The sequence below is a fragment of the Triturus cristatus genome, chromosome 7 (genome assembly GCF_964204655.1).
Source record: "Triturus cristatus chromosome 7, aTriCri1.1, whole genome shotgun sequence".
NCBI lineage: Eukaryota > Metazoa > Chordata > Amphibia > Caudata > Salamandridae > Triturus > Triturus cristatus.
The window spans coordinates 558,255,136-558,268,818 of NC_140590.1; the positions used below are offsets into that span (position 1 = coordinate 558,255,136).

At 44.6% G+C, this 13,683-nt stretch overlaps 1 protein-coding gene across 2 annotated transcripts in view; it reads left to right on the forward strand.

Annotated features, from left to right (window-relative positions):
* The window catches only part of NT5C (5', 3'-nucleotidase, cytosolic), a 314,989-nt gene extending 304,170 nt beyond the window's left edge, over nucleotides 1–10,819 (forward strand). Inside the window, exons 4-5 of one of the 2 annotated variants that reach the window (XM_085617046.1) lie at nucleotides 9,052–9,166; nucleotides 9,241–10,819. In XM_085617046.1, coding sequence (XP_085473172.1) covers nucleotides 9,052–9,166; nucleotides 9,241–9,395 — 270 coding nt within the window. In that variant the 3' untranslated portion in view covers nucleotides 9,396–10,819. The remainder of the gene's footprint in view (nucleotides 1–9,051; nucleotides 9,167–9,240) is intronic. The other variant, XM_085617047.1, reaches the window with a different exon arrangement.
* The last annotated feature ends 2,864 nt before the right edge of the window (nucleotides 10,820–13,683 follow it).

Below are 13,683 nucleotides of genomic sequence, written 5' to 3' on the forward strand. Positions count from 1 at the left end.
GGTGAAGAAGGGATATAGTGGTGATGAAAACCCAGTGAGACTATTCAGATGAATTAGCTTTTATTAGCCAGTCTTCTATGTATGGATATATGTAAATTCTGTGTCTCCTGATGTGTGTGACCATAACTACCATGCACTTTGTAAATGACCTAGATGCAGACTTTAGACCTAGATGAAGCACTCTAAATTGATAATAAACTTTTCCCTCACTGAATTGGGATATGAAAATAAGCGTCTTATTGAACACATCCAATCTCCTTTTACGACTTGAGGATAAACGTAGTGTAAAGCTAACACCCTAAATTATTGTTTTCTGATGTACTGTTGTCCTGCCTCAAATCCAAGACAGGAATACATTTCTTTTTTAGACCTTTCTTTGGAACCAAAAAATACTTGGAATACATTCCTTTCCCTCGATGTCGTGAAGGAACAGGTTCTATTGCTTGTTTTTGAGGGAGTGATGTTACCTCCTTTCTTAGCACAGACAGCTGATGTTTTGGTTCACTCTTTGGTGGAGTCTTTAATGGAAGTGATTTGAAATTAATTGTGTATCTGTTTTCGGTGTTTCTGAAAGACTCACTTATCTTTTGAAGTTCTTTTCCACACAATTAGTTGTTTTGGTACTCTCCCTCCCACTGGAGTGGGTGACAGAAGAGAGGAAGAGGGGGCAGTTGCGAAGCCAGTGATTTGAAAAATCACAGGCTTTAAAGCTGCAAAAAGTTATGATGCAAAGTACAAAAGTTACTCTAAGAGTAAAAAAAAGGTTTCCTGATTCACAAAGTAGCATTTCTTTACTCAATGCGAATTCGCATGAAAAGGATGTCCCCTCATATTTGCGAGTCGCAATGTATAAATTATTTGAAGTTGCAGTCGTAGTCAGTTGATACGTTACCAACACAAATGTGATATGATAACTGATTTTCAAAAGGAGACACTGGCTTCCAGGGCAAGCACCTTCAGAGAGAGCAGGCAGTCATTCTCGAAACCACTGCATGCTGATAAAGTAGCTCATAAGGGACACAATCTGCTTTAAAAAACACACAAGCATTCTCAAAGCCAGTAGTTATGACTTTAATTGAATTGAATTGAAATAAGCTTTATTTCGATAAAAACATATCTTAAAAAGCGCATACAGTATAACATACAGGATAGACACAAGCCGCAAAAAATGCGTTAACAACCATGCATCCCGAGATAACAGCAAAATTTTAAAAAGTACATATAGACATATAAATAAGACAGTTTAAAAGGAGAATATATACAGAGGGGGAAATCAATCATCCAACTTGGCTAAGGGCTACAAGGGCTTTAGTTCTTAGCAGCCAGGACCACCTCAAGAATTTCGACAGAACACAAGCATAAAAAGGTCGAGCATCTGATTTCAAGATGCGCAAAGCTGTACGATGGTCACGTGTTCCCAGAGTTTTGCATAAGGGAGTAAGCCAATAGGATCTTGGGATTTTATATCTCGGGCAAGCAAATAGGACATGTGCGATTGACTCGATTAAGGACTCACAAAAAGGGCAATATGGTGACGTCTGGGAGGGTGGTTTCCAGCGTGCGGTCAGCTCACGAACCGGGAGGGTGCCAATCCTGAACTTGGTATAAAGAGATCGATCATACGGCTTTTGTATTATGTCAAGGTAAGGCTCGTAGCACACTACATCTTTGATCGTGAGGAATTCAATAGTTCTGCTGCCGCCAAGAGAGTTAGAGTTTCTTTTTGCAATCACCCAACTCCAGTAAAGTTTCTTAAGTTCTGCTTTTGGGGGGGAAGTTTTATTGTCCCATGCATCTTTGAGGCCGATATCATAAAGCAAAACTTTGACTTCTTTCAACCATTTAATTTTATGCCAGGAAGGGATGGATAATATGTCGGAAAGACCCTCCGCATATTTAGCTAACTCAGGGGTCCGCCAAATCCGGGCCCATAGGAGTAGGGGGCGTACTTTTGCCAAGTGTGTCACTGAGTGGCACCCTAAGTCCATTAGTAACGGTACTAAAGGGGTGCTCTGTGGGAGTGCCAGCAGTTCCTTATAGAATCTAGATTCGGACTTGGCAAGCTCATCAGTATTAGTTAAGCCCCATAGTTTGGCACCATAGAGTGCCGAGCTCACACCTTTTGCTTTATATATGTCCAAAGCTGGAGCTATTGGCCGGGACGTGGAGGATCGATGTTCCCTGAGAAGAGCGCCAGTAACCCTCTTGTGGGTTAGTAGCATTTTTCGTTGATGGGATGACCAGGACATGGTGTCTGTAATGCGGATACCCGAGTAATCGAATTCTTTCACCCGCTCTAGGGGAACAGAATTCAAAACTGGGGGCCGCCCTAACTTCCTAGGTGAATTTAGGATTAGATACTTGGTTTTGGAAGTATTTATACTAAGGCCTCTAGCACTACAGAAAGCTTGAAAGCTATCAAGCAGAGTTTTGCAGTCCCTTTGGTGATTTAGACAGCAGGAGAGTGTCATCCGCGAACAGGAGAGTTGGAATACGATCGCCCGCCAGGGATGGTGCATCAGAAGGAACTTTTTTCAGATGATCCACTACACCATTCACATAAAGTGAGAATAGGGTAGGGGCAAGAACACATCCCTGGCGGACGCCCCTGTTCACTGGGATTCGCTCCGTTTTCTGTCCCTGGGACCCCCATCGCACTTGGGCGTAATTTCCCTCATGTAGTTTCATTAATAAGGCCAACAAGTAAGAAGGGATATTCATGTTGGCCAGAACACGCCACAAAGTGTCGCGAGGGACAAGGTCGAAAGCTGTTTTCAGGTCGATGAAGGCAAGATAGAGACTGCCCTTTCCAAGAAGTACAACCTTCCAATAAAGGAGGAACAATCTGAAGGCCTGCTCTATGGTGCCTGTCCCGACCCTAAAGCCTGCTTGGTAGTCAGAGAGGATATTATTATCGTTTGCCCAAGATAAAATCCTCTCCAAAATCACTTTCCCGATCACCTTCTGAGATGAGTCAATGAGACTGATCGGGCGATAATTCGCTGGATCGTCTCTAGCTCCCTTTTTAAATATGGGAACGACCTCCGCCCCCTTCCAAGACTCGGGAACCGAGGCACCGTTGTCAATGGCATTGATTAGGCTAGAAAGAAGCTTCCCCCATCGAGATGGATCAAGTTTTAAAACATCACCAGGAATGCCGTCTGGGCCAGCTGCCTTCAGGGGAACAATAGACTTAATGGCAGAAGCTACTTCCCTTTCAGTGAAAGGAGTGGTGTTTGGAGCTTTCGCAAGAGAGGGGACATCTTCAATGGAGGGTGTCCCCGAATCTTCTGACCGGGAAGAATAAAGTTTAGAGAAATGATCAAACCAGGCCATGCTCGTAATGTTACATGTTAGGAGTACATGAGCTGGTCTGGTTTTGGTTCTAATTATCTCCCAGAAAGAGCCGGAATCTCGTTTGAGAGAAGCCTCTCTTAATGTCTGCCAATACTGTTCTTCCCAAAGTTTTTTAGCATTAAGGACATTAATCTTATAGTCCTTCCTAGCCAACTGGATCTTGGATATGATCCTTGTTTTGATAGCCGCGATTAGGGCAGATTTTTTCTTCCTACAAATTGGTGTGTACCACCCATCAATGGGGATACGTTTGGTCACACCTCTGGGTGGGCCACCATTACCCTCTATACGGAATAAATTACCCAACTTACTTATAGTATCTTGGAAGATCAAAGAAGCCTTATCAGGGGGAGTGACATGGGTACTTAGTAAGGCTAGATCGACTTGCACTTCCTGCAATATTGATCTAATTAAATCAACTTTTACATCATCTAGGCACACATTACGCCATTTAAGGCGTCTCTCGCAATTAGTGGGACATACCTCATGGGTTTGCATAATGCTAGTAGCTGGAAGGGGCAGAATCCCACGAATATCTCCCCATAATGATTTTATACTAAGAGATAGCTGATTGTGGTCACTATCATGTGAGGGGAGTATTTCCATGTCTACCTCGTATGCCCAGAGATTAAGATCGAGAAGTATATAGTCGATCCGAGATGTGCAATTGGTCCTATTATAAGTATGCATGCCTTGAGAGTCAGAAGGTGTTCTGCCATATGCAGCCCTTAAGCCAAACTCAAGGGTCATAGTATTTAAAAATATGGCTGTTTTCGTCCATCTCTTTATAGGAGTTAGGGATAGCAATGGAATGCCTCTTTTGAGATCATCCTCAAAAAGGTCAGGAAGATCCAATGAGGCGAGAGGCTCATAGGAACAGTTGAAGTCGCCAGCTATTAATATATGGGATGTATGTTGACACTTGCGCAATTCATCCTCAAGGAGTGGAAATACAGGCGATAATGCACCACCGTTGAGACCCCTGGCGTAAACATTGAAGATCACAAGAGACTTCCTACCATGGGAGCCCCTTAAGGTAAGTTTTAAAATATCAGGGGAAACAATACAAGCCTTCCTTACAGAGCACCCAGTGGAGATATTGACCCAAATCAAGAGACCGCCCGAAGGGCGACCTCTTCCTGTTGAAGGTAAAATGGCCGGTATGAAGAAAGTGGTATAGCCGACCATATGGTGGGGCACTATACTCCATGTCTCCTGGAAAATACAGATGGAGTAGGATGTTATTAAGGAGTTCCAATCTGGTAGGTCAAGTTTGCTGGAAAGACCAGCTACGTTCCAGCTAAGAACCTTTAAGGAGGAAACTTCAGTTGCTACATCATGGGTTATAATAGGACCCGGAGAGTTGGTAGAGACCTGTAAGGGATTGTGTGAGGAGGGCAGCAAAGGACAGTTGCTAGCCTGGTGAAAAGAAATAGGCTGCAAGCTACACTGTTGAATATTTTGGGGGAATTCCTCAGTTAAAGTAGTAGTTTTTTGTATTCCTACAGAAGGGTAAATTTTGTCCCCTGAAGAAATGGATTCATGTCAATAGGAATCGTAGCACCCATAAGGGGCACAATACCTATTTTGGACGAAAGGAAGGTGGACATTTCCATGAAGAGGCCAATTTCCCACGAAATTTTCAACCTGAGGCAGGTGGAAGGGAGAGGAATGTGAGTGATAAGAATACACAGGATCAAAATAAAAATGGCTTAAGTCTAGACATTGTATCCCACTGGTATTAGAGTCTGGATATTTTACAAATTAGCTTGGTTACGTAGGGATTCCTGAAATTTATGACAACACAATCACCAGACGTTTGCTTTGGTCTGTTCCCCACCCAAGAAACCCTCCTAACATGAAGAACATAGCCGTCCAGATGCCTAGGGAGAGGCCTATTAGTGTTCAGCCAGTATAACGTCTTGTTTTTGAGCTCGGAGAAAGATTCCGACTTGCCAGCCTTTAGGTGTGGAATGCCTGTTAGAACAGCAACAAAAGGCTGGCACTCGGGCGGAAGATTAATATGGGGTAGTTCTTCCACAGGGTTACTGGCGACGCTGTTCAGGTGATCTTGGGCTGGGCCTTTAACAAAAGTTTTAGAAGGGTTCTGTTCGGGATTAGCCGCACGGGCTGGTGCTTCGAGAATTATGGGGCTATCAGTTGGAGCAATGGGTAATTTCTTTCCTTTGGATAAAGTACCCGATTGAGATATAAATGCCGGGGATTTAGTGCCAGGAGAAGTAATTCCATTCTTTACCCCTGGGCATGAGGCCACATTTAGGTGTAATGAACCTATTTTAGAAGCAGGATCAGCACGGGTAGTATGCAGGGGGTCAATGGTTACACAATTTTGTTGGCCCATTTTTGAGTGCAGCTTGATTAAAGATTTAAGGGAAAAGAAGTTATCCAAAGAGGACTGTTCAAACTTCTCAAGCCTCTCAGCCAATATTGACATTCTTTCCATCAGAGGTAATAGAAGAGAATTAATGAGTGATTTAATTTGGTCGATAAGCGAATGTTGGAGTTCTGGAACCTCTAGTGGTTCAGAATGTATAGTGCACTGCTCAACAGGATTTGTGGGAACTAAGTTAGGGGTCTGTACAAGAGATGGTCGTAATATCTGGTGGTGAGGTTGGGAAGAAACTGTGCGACCAGCTTTCTTTCCAAGAGTATTACGCAATTTCCCTTTGCATTTCTTGGAAACTTTTGATTGATCCCCAATGATTTCACTGCCCACACTTTTGCTTTTGCTCAAAATAGGATTCTGTCCTGCTGAGATAGGTGGCTCAGAAGAAATACAAATTTCGGGGGAAAGGGATGTGTAATGTAGATTCAAGAACATCTAATGTGGTAGGGAAAAGAGGGGAATACGATAAGTTGATCTGTGGATTTGAGCCATGGGCTGGAGGTCTCGCAGATGGGACAGCCACAGTAGGTGACTTGTGTTGCGTATGTCCCATTTGCGTTCCTTCAAGTATAATGTTGTTTGCTGGGGCAGGGGACACAGCGGAAGCGATATTTCCAAGTGAAGAGCGTTTGTCGAGGTGCACGTCAAGGGAAAGACGACGTTCAGTGAGGGCAATTTCTTTTTCGAGTACAGAACAAGCGCGAATTATAAAATGATCTAATGTGCCACTCACTGAATTGCCGCCTGAGGTGCCTCCTCTGCCCGACCGAGTTGACATTGCCATTGGCAGGTGGTATCAGGACAGTACGTTACAAAGGGTAGGGCTACCAGTATGTTAAACTGTCAAAAACCCAGATCAATGCAGTCAATAATCAACAGCTAATGGTCAGATAGTCACAATATCGTCCTAAGGCAAGGACAAGGACAAGGCGCCTGGAGAGTTGGCCCGGCCCGGCCTCACTCGGCCCCGGACGGCCACAGACGGCCCGCCCTCTGCCCGCGCTCAGCCCGGCGCCGCCCGCGCACGGTCCCGCGACGCGGGAGCTGTCCTCACTTTAATAGCGCCTCCAGGTGTTGATGGGCGTGAGCTTCCGCCCCAGGTGCCTCAGGTGCTGCTGGAAGACGTAGTCCCCCTTCTGTGCGCGGCCGCGAAGGTGATGCACGCGGCGGCGTGAGGGAGACACACAAGGCAGGAGCAAGAACCAGGGACCCTTGACACAACGGCCAGGTCAAGCAATATCCACCGACAGAGTCACGAACACAGGAAAGATCCCCCGCTCCACCGGGGCTGTCCTCACTTTAATAGCGCCTCCAGGTGTTGATGGGCGTGAGCTTCCGCCCCAGGTGCCCCAGGTGCTGCTGGAAGACGTAGTCCCCCTTCTATGCGCGGCCGCGAAGGTGATGCACGCGGCGGCGTGAGGGAGACACACAAGGCAGGAGCAAGAACCAGGGACCCTTGACACAACGGCCAGGTCAAGCAATATCCACCGACAGAGTCACGAACACAGGAAAGATCTATGACTTTAATAGGCCAACACACGCAAACACACACATATACAAACAATGTTTACATACTGCCGCTCATTGAAGCACGACCTACTGCCTTTGTTGCCAATACATGGTGCTGGTGGTGGAGGCAGTGCTACTGGTAGTGTGATATTGTTCGTGATATTAGATTGTTATTGGTAGCTATGGTTTGGTTTTGGTGGTGGGGTATTGTTTGTGGTATGATATTAGTTCTACTGGTGTTATTGTTGCCGGTACATATGGTGGTGGTATGGTGGCACTGGCATTAGTGTAGGTGTTATTGGTTGTGCCACTGGAGGAATTGTGTCTGATATTGGTGGTGAATTGGTGTTATTAGTAGAACTAGTGGTGGCATTAGTGGTGGCTTAGAAATTGATAGTATTATTATAGGTGGTGGTAGTTGTGTTGGTGAGGGTCACCTGGTATTTTGTGAAGGTGATATTGGTGGTGGTAGTGGGTGCTGTTGGTGTCGTACTGGTAGTGATTTGGCATTGGTGGTTCTGATTACGTGACCATGTATTAACATTTGTAAATCTTATGCACACACCTCGTGAATGCTTTTTCGAGGGCCATGTTAGTGTCAGGTTTGCTCTTGAGTCTCTCAAGTCATGACAAAAGCATTCAGAAATGCCTGCTCCTTTTATTAAAAAATATATATTGCATTTTGTATACAATGCATGTATGAGATAAATAATTGAATGTGAAAAAAGTGTGATGGTAGTAAGCACACTTTTAATATTTAGAATATTCCCTCATGCAAGGTCTCCACAGAAGACAGAATTATACGCCAGGCAGCCAACAGCATGACAGTGAAAGACAAATACTCCTCTGGGCTCATCCAAGATATGATTGACTTTTTCTCAATAAGTGGTTGAAAAAGGCTGGTCTAAATAAGCCAATGGTTGAAGGCGGCTAACTCAAAGCCCATCAATTAAGAAACATCCCGCCAATGACACAATAGATCTTGCATACAGCTGTGCTGTCAACCCAGAACCTAAAATGTTCAATTGGAATCAGTGCAAGCAGCGAGATAGAAGTCTGTTGTCTCTTGCAGGCCTCCATCCCTGTGTTCACAAAGGCATGCGCAGGAGGGTTCAAAATGCCTCCTGCCTCATTAGTATTCATGAGACAGGAGGTTTTTGCAATGTTAATGTACATTTTATGATGCGCCTGATTAGTAAATTAGTTGCATGGCAAAATGAGACCCCTTTCCTGAACCAGCCAGTGTGTAATTAGCACGTACTGGTTTGAGAACAGGACTTAGTACATTGACCCATAAAGCTTAAACAAAATGTGTCCGGCATCTCTTGCCTTCACTCAGACCCTCCCCCACACCCCCCAGTTGGCGGCCTGCACTGCCACCTCCCACAGCCTTACACAGAGCAGTCATGTTGAGTTACAGTGCATCGCATTGTTTCTTTGGGGCCCCAGAGAAGGACCATTATCACCAAGAAGCTGCTGCGTGGTGGAGTATGATACAGCCATGATCCCTTCTCTTAACTAATGGAAGCTGCTGTAAGGATTAGGGGTGTAACGACGCATTAGGTTACTAGCACTATTGCACATTTTCCTATGGGTGAGGTTTGCATACTGTACACTGGTGAACATGTTTCCCAGATCCTTTGTAGAGTTCTGCGTCCTAAAGATGTGTAACACCTCTGGGCTGTGCACAATCCCAGCAATGGGACATTCGGGGGGAAAGAAGACAGCGCTGTGCAGACCTCGGTGATAAAAACACACCTCTCTCTTTGCCTTTTCAGTTCGACTGGGTGCGGCAGAGGTTTGGACCGGAGTTTGTGGACAGAATCATCATTTGTAGGGACAAGACCTTGATTAACGGCCACCTGCTGTTTGACGACAAGGATGATATTACAGGTGTGCTCCTTTCCTAGAGGCTTGATGTTGACAGCACTATGGCATGATGATAACGGTCTGCTTTCTCTTCCTAGGGCTGCTGACTAAACCCACCTGGGACCACGTTCTCGTGACTGCCTTCCACAACACTAAGCTGGAGTGGCGGCCCCCTCTCAAGCGCCTGGACAGCTGGACTTCTGACTGGAAATCCATACTGGATAACAAACGCAAGGAACTGACTTCCAGATAGCAAGGCCATTCATGAGGATTTCTGGTGCACGTGCTTCCAAGAGTCATTGGCCCGGGCATGTCTGCACCATATTGCCCCATCCGAGGGCTCATTTCTCACTGGCCCTTGCACTGATGTGCACCAACGTCCTCACAGTTTTAATAAACTGCAATGGCATGAAAGACCTTCTGTACGGTTTGATGTTGCTGGCTTTCCTCTACCAGTTGCGATTTCCCTAAGCACCCTCAATCTCAACAGCTGTCATTGGGGCTACAGGAGGAGTTTGCTGTTATTTTTTATGAGGCTTTGGACAGGAGGCAAATGGGTGCATGGACACACAAACTCACTAGGGCGAATTCCCCCCTGAAAGAACCTTAATAGATGCATTGGATATTAATAGCCTGAAACATGCTGACAAATTGAGTTGTGACAAGTCGAGGTGCAGACCTCCGCTTCACAGCACAACATCTATAATAATAACAATTGCAAATAAAAACAGACCTGTGGGCGAGCTATTGGCTTGGGCAGTGGGGTGGGGGTGGTTAATTGGGGTAGCAAGTACAATGTAGAGAGAGCAGGGGAGAGAAAACAGACAACAGGTGAGGCAATATGGTCAACAAAAGGGGCAAAACAGACAGCAGAGGATGGTGGATGGGGACAAGACGGACAGCGAAGGAAGGGCGTGTGGCTGGGACACAGACCGGGGGGGGGAGGGGCGTGCACGAGGGAGCCAGCTGAAAAACACGCCCGCTATTGGAGTGCTTACACAGAAAGAAAACAAGTGGATTGGAATATTGGTACATTTGAACTAATCTTTAATCCATAGTGTCGTCCCTTGTGTACTGGAAATACATCGACATTTATATGCATACGGGGGTGTAAAACCCCTACGTAGAACGTAGGCTACGTGTTTACACCCTGGCTTCCTTCTTGTGAGGCCGCATGCATGAACCTGCACCATACACGTGCAGCTTCCAATGTTGGGCACATTATGGACAGGAAGTGAAATGTAAATCAAACCAGGTGTTAGTTCAAAAAATAGATAATGACAAACAAGGCCCGAGAGCACGCATGCCCACTACCCGACTACTGGTGGACGTGGAGCGCAGCGTTGTTTAAAAACATCCAACATCTTCCCAGCAAACCGAGCTGTTAATGCTGGTGTCGGAGGGGTGCGTTTAAACTGTTCAGAAACAAACATTTAGAAAAAGAAATAGGGAACAAGCAGCAGGAGCAAACGTCAAAACCTGGTATTGTCAGCGAAAAATGCCGGGGGCAGAGCACTATTAAGGACCATCATCATTCCTACAGCTAAAGATCCCGAGAGCACTGTTAAACAAGCATTGGCAAGTGCACGAGGTTTCGCCTATGTGATTAATAATAAGCTGTTTTTGTTGTAAGTTGTATCTTGCTGAGTAGTTGTACAATATAAGTTACAGAACGTCTGGTAAAGTGTTATGACTGGTTTATGTACAAAAAGGCAACATATTGTGCTGTTACTAGTGGTATAGTGCGGGTAAGTAATAGCAACATTTTGAAAAATTAAAGAGGGAAATATAATTAATTGATGTAATAACAATATTCTGTGTATAGAGGAGGTCTGACTATATATGGGCCAGGTGCCACTGCATCTGCTGCACCATTCAAATCATGACCCTATTGCCTGTAACGTAACTGGACTTGTGACTGCCTGTTAAGTGGTAAAATATTGCACTATCTGGTATTTAGAGAGATTCCTAGAGCTTTGGGCCCCGGTGTCACTGCACCTGCTGCATCATTGAAATCATGACCTTAGTGCCTGCAAGGTAACTACACTTGTGACTGCTTATTTAGTGGTCAAATATAGCAATAGTTGGTGTTTAGAGGAGTTCTGACAAATTTTGGCCCCGGTGCCAATGCACATGCAGCACCATTGAAATCATGGCCTGAGTACCTTCTAGTTAACTGCACTTGTGACTGTCTGTTTAGTACTAAAATGTTGCATTATTCTGCATTTAGTGGGTATCCTAGAGCTTTTGGCTCCGGTGCCACTGCACCATTCAAATCGAGCCACTTTTAACTGCAAAATAATTGCAATTGTGTGTGCCTGTACAGTAGTAAAATATCGCAATATTTGGTGTTTCGAGGAGGTCATGACAAATTTTGGTACGGTGCCACTGCATCTGCTGCACCATTCAAGTCAAGTCAAGTCAAAAGTTAGCTTTATTCGGTTAAAAATTTTAAAACCATCAAAGCATACGCAATAAAATTCCTTTCACAATTAGTCACATTACTATGTCATAATTAACACAACTAAGTATATTACAATATAAAAAGTGCTATACATTTGATGAGTACAAAAACACAATAAAAAGTTTGTCACCCAATGGAAAACTAATTATTTTTTCTAAGAATTTCAGAAATCATTGCATCAAATTATCGTTAAAATAAAACTTTCTGTTACACTGCGAACATAAAAAGGCAGAAGGGGTGACTAGGGTAGCAGCATTTTCTTACGACATCTCACAGCCCCTATAATGTAACTCGCCACCCCAAAACATATTGCAGAAGACCCAAGCATTTGCAAATAAACCAGAGCTGGTCTGACCTGTTCAAAATTACAACATCTTAGCAGTGGCAGGATAAATTTCTTTCGCTGCAGTACATAAAACTCGCAGAAAAAGATCATATGCAGGGCATTTTGCTCTGATTTGTTGTCACACGGACAAGGCCCTAGAGTCCCATTTTTGGCATGCCCCCGGGGGAAAGATAACAACCATGGGAGCATGCCATGTTTGAACCTTTGCAGAACAAACAAATGGAATGGCTTATTTATGTATGTTAAGTACGGCTGAATCTCTCTCCCTGTGCTTAACATAACAAAATTTCTAACCAATTGTTTTGCCAATTCCTCCTCTTCCCTTAGGACCATCAACCTGTTTAAGTACTGAGATTTTACTGCCTTAATCGCGATTTTACTTAAGGCCCTAGGGTTTGTAAACAAGTCAAGGCTACCCATTGACTCCATTTGGGTTTTAATATAATGGATCCATGGTATAGCCCTGGCCTTGTCCAAGGACAGACAATCCTGAATAATTAGTTGATTTAAATTCGGAGCTTGCTGTGACCAGATTCTAAGCCATCCTAATATCGGAGCCACAGCAATCTGGTCAGAAATATAATCAGCGCCCAAGTCTTCATGTATGTTAAAGGATGCTGCAGATTGAGGGAGCAATAAGACTTTTCTAAAAAAGACATTTTCTGCCATTTGAATCTCGCTAGATTTAGTATAGCCCCACACCTCACTCCCATACAACATCATGGGCAAACATTTGGCGTTATAGATTTTCATGATGGCCGGTAATGGCTTACAATCTAAAAGTTTAGCAAAGCCCAACAGGGCCCCTGTGGCCCTCACTAATGTGTTTTTTTTCAACGAGCGTTGCATTGCCCACGATTTTCTATCGTCAAAGACAATACCCAAGTATGGGAAGGCAGGTATTTTACTTAGCTCCTGCCCTTTACAGACAAATGATGCCCTTTTCGCCCGTCTGCTGCCTAACGTCATGGCGTGTGATTTTTTGAAATTAGTTTTCAAATCCAAAGAGTCCATAAAACTAATAAAACAAACCAGAAGTGATTGTAAACCTCTTGCCGTCCTTGCTATCAACACAGCATCGTCTGCGTATTATAGCGCAGGAATCTTTTTATGGCCCACTCTCGGGATGTCCTTACATGATGCAATTAAGGCTTCACCCAACTTGTTTATATAAAGTGTAAACAGCAGAGGAGCAAGGATACATCCTTGCCTTACCCCTCGCTTTACTGGCCAGGCATCCGTCAAGCTCCCGTTCTCATTATAACGCACAGCAGCACTAGTATCTTTATGAATATCGGCTAGGAAGGATATCAGTATGGGATCTAGACCTATATCAGACAGGGCAGTCCAAAGTTTCTGGCGGTTTACAAGGTCGAAAGCAGTGGACAGATCCATAAAGGCTTGATGTAAATCCCCCTGCTTTGCGACCGTGTACTTCCCTATGAGGAGGTGTAAGTTGAGGCATTGCCCAACAGTACCTCTTCCTTTTCTGAACCCGTACTGCAAGTCTGAAATGACTGCATTCTCTTCCAACCAGGTTGTCAGCCGCTCCAGGACCACCTTCCCCATGATTTTTGCTGCTGAGTCCAGGAGAGAGATCGGCCGATAACACGCCGGATCCTCTCTTGACCCCTTTTTAAATATAGGAACAATAACTGCTTTGCCCCAGGACACTGGGGGGCCCACTATGGTGACTGCATTAAACACAACAGTTAAAACCTTTGTCCACAA